General features: G+C 44.0%; 1 protein-coding gene across 1 annotated transcript in view; it reads right to left on the bottom strand.

Annotated features, from left to right (window-relative positions):
• Positions 1-7838, bottom strand: part of USP34 (ubiquitin specific peptidase 34) — a 237910-nt gene that overhangs the window by 5823 nt on the left and 224249 nt on the right. The window contains exons 74-76 of the mRNA XM_019516623.1: positions 7506-7585; positions 5094-5234; positions 4820-4966 (exon numbers count right to left, since the gene is read on the bottom strand). Coding sequence (XP_019372168.1) covers positions 4820-4966; positions 5094-5234; positions 7506-7585 — 368 coding nt within the window. The remainder of the gene's footprint in view (positions 1-4819; positions 4967-5093; positions 5235-7505; positions 7586-7838) is intronic.

Raw genomic sequence — 7838 nt, 5'->3', positions numbered from 1 at the left:
ACTTCACTGTCAGGGCAGCTAGGATCTGGAACCAACTTCCAAGGGAAGTGGTGCTCATCCCTATCCTGGGAGTCTTCAAAAGGAGGCTAGACAGACACCTTGCTGGGGTCGTTTGACCCCAGTACTCTTTCCTGCCATGGCAGGGGGTCGTATTTGATGATCTACTCAGGTCCCTTCCGACCCTATCAACTATGAAACTAGGTTCTACTCTGAAAACAGAGTATGTGAAATGGCTTGCTTTCTTATTCAGTGAGTCAGTTTCACCTGTGCAAACCTAAAACAGCAGCAAAGTCCAAGTTAGTCTTTAATACTGATGATACATGGAAAGGAAATAAACTAGTTTGATTCTCAGAACTAACTTGTGTTTGCAGGCTGTGGTTAAGGAATAAAAACACCCTAATAAACAATTACCTGATTCTACAGTAACTGTTTATGAGATGTCTGTACATGTGGATGAATACTCATGGCTTGCATGAGACTTCTCTGCACAGGTGTTCATACAGTTTTCATGAACAGACACTGGTAGGGGAAGCTTTTTGAATACTACTGTACATATACAAAAGACCTCTAGGAGCCAGTTATTGTAAAGTAAATAACTGTTCGACTTCCCCCTGTCTTCCTCACAAATGAGGTCTGCAAACTCAACTTAGCAGAAAAAATGTATTAGTTAGAGATGGGCCGTCATGATGTTCCACCCTCTTCCCCCACTCCTTTACAGGAATGATCAGGAGTGGATGTGACAGAGACAATACCTCCAAGGAGGTATGGTTCACAGCTTAGATCAGTGGTCCTCAGCCTTTGCTCTCTGTTGTTGGCCATGGACCAGCAAGTAAACTACTGCAGGCCACATCATACCTTGCTCTCTCTTTCTACCTGAAGAAACATGCATCTGTGGAAAACAAAGCTTTCAGTTGCCATAAACAATATCTGGGGGCCTGTACACCATGGGTTAGAGACTACTGTCCTAAATAGTTTGAGATATGGCACATTAGGCCAAAGAGAAGACCTCCAAGAAGTATGTGGAATACCTTCTGTGCTAGTCCTTTCTCTTAGCTCATCCAGAAGAGGCAGTAGGTGGTCTAGGAAAATAACTCTGCCCTAAAGAAGAAAACATTTCTCCTAGAAATGTTCTGTGTGCTCTTGAAGCCACATAGATGGGATAGATTTCTGAGGATAAGAAGGCCTCAAATAATTTTTATAAAAGGTATGCGAGGCTCACAAAGCACAAGAACTTTAGATGTACCAGTGACATGAAATACATCAAGCTGGAAAGATTTTAACTCTGGAATCACTTAACTCTGCAGGGCAGTAGATGGCAGTGCTCAATTCTATGCTACCGCTTGCAATGCCTATAGCTCCAGGGGTGAGGAAGTCCAGTGCTGAGCAAAAAGCAGTCACACACCACAGTTGGTTGCAGTACTAAGAAATTCAGCATTGAAAATTCTTTCACTGCCAATACCACAGCTCTAGTAGGTATCATGCTCATGCTAAATGGTACTAAGAGATGTAATATTGACACATGCTGCATCATGGTCAAACTGGCACCAACTTATATGAATGTCCTGAGAGTGTCTCAGTCTTTTCTTTGAAACCAAGACTAAAGACCAGTGTTGAAGTGGTAAATTTTAAGTATGTTCTTGTTTTCTGCAGGCAGCTTTGTCAGTGGCTGTGCTGCCAGGGCCTGTGATACAGCCTTGTTGCTGAATAAGATCATTTCAGTCTATCATGTTAAAGAGAGACCCTTCCTGAACACCAGGGCACTTGCATTCTGAATTTTAGCTGAAGAGGTTGAAAATTCATGGTTTTGTTTAAGCCTCTGAGTTAAATGCTGTCCACAAGTTTTCCATGAGGTAGCACTTCAGATGACACTCTCTCTGCTGTCTGTGCTTCCTGAATGACTAGCAGATCATGCACTTGGATGGTACATGACTCTCTCCTAAACGGTGAAGGCACATACTATTATGGCCACCGGTTAGGGGAATTCTCTCTCCACATTGACATGGTCTCAAAACCTACAGATCTCCAAATCATGATGCTGGAGAACCCAAACATGAATTACTCTATTCCAAACTTTGTAAAATACAAGTTTGGGTTTTTTGTTTGGTTTTTTTGGGGAGGAGTGCCAATAGGCTGGAAAGAAGCACCATCCCAGGGGTCAGAAATGATTTTGGGCAGAATGCCCAAAACACCCACAACCTCTATTTGGAAGATGTTGGTGTGCCAGGGGTGGATGCCAGGGCCCAATCCTTGTTGTGGTAGTGCAGCTCAGGCCCCTTACCTGCCATCCACCCTGAGGCACATGTGCACCCGCCACCAGCAACAAGCTAGGCTGGGACTCCGTGTACCCCAGTCCAGCTGCTTGCAGCATCCCCGCTGCCTGCTGTGAGCAGCCCAGGCTCTGTGGTGGCTGGCAGAGGCCTACTGAGAGCCTGAGCCAACTGTGGCACATAGCCAAGATACTACAAGCAGCTGCACCAGGGTCCGTGGAGACCTGGCTTGGCTCATTGGCAGTAGCGGGTGCACACACACCTCAAGATAGATGGCAGGGAATGGCCTGGCGTTCCACTGCCACAACAAGGATTGGGCCTCTTCTGGCTCCCCTGCCACTTGCCCAGAGGCAGGTGTGCACCTGCAGCTGGCAACAAGCTGGGATAGGGCACTGCAGATCTTGGTGTAGCTGCTTGCAGCCTCCCAGCTGGGCAGGCCCCTGCCCCAGAGCCTAGGCTGCTCACAGCAGGCAGAAGGGAGGCTGCAAGCAGCTGCACTGAAGTCTGCAGAGCCCCAGCCCAGCTTGTTGCTGGCTCCCGGTGCACGCCTACCTCTGGACGGATGGTGGGGGAGACGGAAGGGGCTAGGTCTTTGTTGTGGCAGTGCAGCCCCAGCCCCTTTCTTGCCATCCACCCTGAGGCACACATGCCAAGTAAAACTCCTTCCCATGGCACACTGATATGCTTGTCAGGGGTTGCTAACCCCTGCACTATTCAATATATGAAATATTTACAGTAATAAGTTACAGTAACAAGATAAAGGGCACTCATTGTCTGCCAGTGGGGGTCATTCTGCCCTGTGGAGGGTAAGTACACAGGTGTGCAAACCACACATGTGACTCCGACTGGGCACTGCTGCTGAAAGCTGTGTGAACCCCTGAGAAGGGGTGCACACACAACCATGCAGGATCCACTTACACAGATACTCCAAGAACACCATTTTATCTACAAGATGGATACATTTGATCACTAAGGTACAAACACAGACTGTATTTATGCTAATTTTTTATTTAAGTAGAAGGTGTTGTTTTTTTTAAAGAAAGCCTCTACAGGAACAAGTTTTTAACCTCAGTGCATGAAGCCAGATCATTTGCGTCAGTAAAATGTTTTTCTGTTGTGTCAATCTCTGGAAAAATTGGCAAATACAATGACAAAGGTTTCCCTTCGCCTATAGCTTCTGCAACATCAGTCTTGGGGATTTCTTTCAAATAGGGGTGGCTCTTTAGCAATTTATAGAAGTGTATAGCTTGTCTGTTGAAACATTTGGCTGTGGAAGATGGTTTTCATCACAACTATTACTTACAGACTGGCTGGATTTAGCAGGCACCAAGAGGAAAGGAGGAGGGTGTGAAAAAGCTCTTGGTTAACATAGCCATTGCCTTTTTTACAGCTTTGTCCTATGAGCTGTTCCAAGCCAGTGACTTGAAGAAATTGTTTTTACCACTGTGCCAAAGGAACACAGGGCAAAGGGTGTGCCCTGAAACCCAACCCTGGAATTCTTGTCCAAGGAGGAATAAGGGGATGTTTCCTAGGTTTTCTTAATTCTGTATTTTTTGTTATTTGACTACCTAGCACCTGCATTAGAGAAATAACCAAAATGTATTGTATTGGGGTGGGAGGGCACAAAGGTCAAGCAAACAGATACCTGTGCCCCTTGTCATGTCACAAACAGTGGTGGTGATGAAGGTGATATCAATTTGTGCTGTTATTTAGCAGTGGAAGTCTGTTTATATTATGAAACTATAGCATGGGCAGCTCAGAACTGCCTGTGCTCTCCAGCCACGCCAGACAGGTGGCTCCAGGGACTTGGAGGGGCTTGATTCTGTGCACCCAGTACAGCAATTCCTGCACAGGGTTGGGCCCCACGAGCCCTGGGAGTGCCTGCTCAGCTTTCCCGGATGAGGGGACACCCACCGAGATCTCCAGGGCCAGTCTCTGTAAGTAGGCAAAGCTGGGGTTTCCCTGCTTACTGAGACACAGCCCTGAGGATGCATCCCAGGGGTGCATCTTGGTAGGCTGGAAAAGCTAGGCAGGTGCTCCCAAGACTTGAGAGACCTGATCCTGCATGGGAATTCTAAGGGTGTGCAGGAATTCCCAGGAGAACATACTGCCCCACAGGCAGGACAATGAGCGACATGCATTTCACTGATCTGCTTCAACTGGCAACACCTATTTCTAGTCTAGAGACACAGGCCCCCATATCAGCACAGACAGAGAACAAAGGTGGAACAATAAGAAAACAGGTAGCAAAAGAACTAAAACTACATAAAAGAACTTCAGAGCGGTGCTCCAGTGCTGACTGCCCATTTTCCTTAACAGAGTCACAAATTCTAGCAGAGTTGGCCCATCACTCCTGGATTTAGTGTCACCCTCAGAGAGATCTCCAGTCGTCTCTGACCAACTGGCAAGAGGGGACACATGCATACTGGGGCAGTCAAGATATTCACTAAATAGATTCCTTTCATTGTAGACAATCTACAGAAGCTCTGCCATACAAGGTAAACAGATTCTTTTTAAAAGACTGTTATTGTGAAGGCTTAGGTAAGACTTACCCCATTCAAAGTAGAGCTTGCTTTGGAAATTTCAACTCGCTGGCTGCTGAAATCTGATTCTAGACTTTGATATTGATTTATTAAATTTGTAATTAGAGTATTGATTAAATTGGCACAGTTTGCTTCAGAAAAAACCTGCCCCTGAACCTGTAAAAGAACATAATTATTTTAGAGCTGTAAGAAGGCTAGATGTGTGAAATAAATATCCAAAACTAATACAATGTGCACCACTGCATTCTTGCTAACTTTAAACACCACTTAAAATATCACATACCTTTAGAAGAAAGTGTGTTAAGAAGGTATACACAATATTATTGTTAAGAAAGGTCCTTTCATCCATTAGAATGCATTTTATATATTCTGCAAAAACTGGATCTTCACACAGGAGCTTAACACAGTTCTTTGACATGGCGGACTAAGAGGATAGAAAAATAAATGTTGAAAAAACATTGCTGCAAAGTTAATTTAATTTGGTAAGAGACTGATGAGAAAATACTTTATACAGAAAGTTTTTCACTGGCATCAAAGAATTAGAAATGTATTTGTTGTTATTGTCCCAAAGCTACTCTTTGATTGAGATTATAATGTGTGGGAGTGGAGACCTGTGTATTAAACATGACCCACCTCCCCTGGTGTGTGAAACACACATTGCCTCTCTTGCTTAGGTGCAAGGGATCCTCTGGCAATGGAGCAGGTGGGGGTCTGCTGCACAAAGAAGCCAAATGGAGGGGGTCTTCAACATAAATTATATTAGTTAAACTTAACAGTTTTTGTGTTCATAAACTTCAGGACAACATTTCTAAATAAATATGACAGCCTCAATGCTGTTAGTGTTAGCATAGTCAGTATTTCCCACATTTTTATGTTTTAGAACCTGGCCATATAACATCTATACAAGTCTCAGTTTAGGATGATTTAATTTTTTAAAAAAATTTTAGGGATTGTTTTCACATAGAAGGAGAGGTACTCACTGGCCAAATTCAAACTTAGGCCCCCTCCACACTTACACGTTAGACATGATTGACCAGTTAATCAAGCCTTAAATTGTGACCCAGCTACACATTCAACCAATCAATGACCTGATAAAACAAACAATAAGCTACAAAGTTATTCCACAAAAAATGTGGGTGACTTTGTAGCTTGTTCTAATCATGCCATTAATTGAAACTGTGGCCAAGAGCTACCCTGTGGCTGGGAGCCCCAGCAATGCTGCCAGCCCCACTGCTGACAAGCCTTGCAGTGGCACAAGCATTCCCAGCGCTGACCCTGCTGTGAACATCATCAGCTCCGATACTTGCAGTGGGGAGAACACTGTCACTGCTGCAAGCCTTGTAAGGTGTGGGGCTCACAGCGGGGGCAGTATCATCAGCTGCGCAGCTCTCAGTGATGGTAGTGTTTGTTTCACTGTCCCCGCTGTGAGCCCTACACCTGACAAAGCTTGAAGAGGCAGCAGCTTTCTACCTGCTGCAAGTCCCACAGCCAGGGGAGCTCGCAGTGGCAGCAGCATTCCTGATGCAAGCCCTGCACATTACAAGGCTTGCAGTATAAATAGTGTTCTCTCTGCTGCAAGCCCTGCAGTTGATGAGGTTCACAGTGGAAACAGCACTGGGAATGCCAGCAGTGGGGCTCACAACGACAGGAGCCTGAGATTATGATCCCAGGCTCCTCCCTGCACTGGTGATAAGGCAGGATGGAATCTAATGCACAATCTCACAATCATGTCTCCTGCCATTCATTTGTGGCACGGCAGGAGGCATGATTGTGTGGCTTATGCAGAAGATCCCATTGTGCCTTTATCTGCATATGTAGAGGGACCCTTAGATACATATATTCCAATTTCCTCAATTTCTCTTCCTATTTAACACAGTCTTCACTTGCTACCTTAAACTGTTGAGTGGGGTACCTAGAAGTTAAAACAGTTCTAGTGTATTAAACAGAGGGATCCATCAAACCAATATATGTATATGATACTTTCTTGTGTACTAGGGTACAGTCCAATTACAGTGAACTTGGATTTCAAAAGGCAGGGGAAGCAATCCCTATTGCAAGAGATCACAGACCTCTGAACTGCAAATATTTCTCCACGTATGTAATGTTATTTATGGACGCTTCTGTAGCATCAACTAGCATCATACAGCTGTCCACTACGGCACCCTCGGGGAAGATGGATACAAACTCCTGGAAGGCTGATTCAGGCTTAATACCCTGAAAAACTCCTTCACAGTCAGAAGTAAACTGGAGACTGGAATAAACTCCCTCCAGAGGTGGTGCAGTCACCTTCCCTGGAGGTGTCCAAGAGGAGACTAGACAATCACCTCGCTGGGGTTACCTAACCCCAGTTGTCTTCCTGCCTAGAGTTGGGGGACTACAAGGTCCCTTCCAGCCCTTAGCAATTTATGAATCTATGAATCAGAACCAAAAAGATGACAGATCACTGGCTAGTTTTTCTTGGATTGTTCAAATGCAAGGCACAATATACAAGCAAAGTGACAAACATTATGTTAATTTTTTTTTATATTACCACTATGAACTAAGAAACATCCAGGAAATTTTAATAGTATTCTGAATTTAATTTTAATTAACCTTATAAATTACTGTTTGAAAGCAATTAACTTTGAACAGCTCATAATTTTCACAAATATCTTGTAAATATTCTCAATTAGTTCTCAAACTTATTTAACTTTACCTGAGTTTGGCATAGTTCAGTCCACAGTTTGGGAAACAATGCAAGGTGAAGCGGTAAACCTTCATAAGCAACTAGGACACCTGGAATTTTGAGAGAGCGCAAAACTGAATACATGCTGAAATACATGAACTGGATCACTGACTGACGCAAATAGGTCGGATGCATCATATCACTTCAGAGAAGTGCATCCTGACCAATTACACATGATTATCCAAGATCTATAGTTTGCAAAGTTTTTATAGCGCAATTAGTATGTTGTTATAAAAACCTGTTATCATAAAAATTTGTATTTGTCATTTCTGTATGTACATAAAAAAAAAAAAAAAAAAAATC

This window comes from Gavialis gangeticus, unplaced genomic scaffold (genome assembly GCF_001723915.1).
Source record: "Gavialis gangeticus isolate Ggan-Ray unplaced genomic scaffold, GavGan_comp1, whole genome shotgun sequence".
NCBI classification, from domain to species: Eukaryota; Metazoa; Chordata; order Crocodylia; family Gavialidae; genus Gavialis; species Gavialis gangeticus.
Note: the sequence above shows the minus strand (reverse complement) of the source record. Positions and strands in the feature narration are given on the sequence as shown.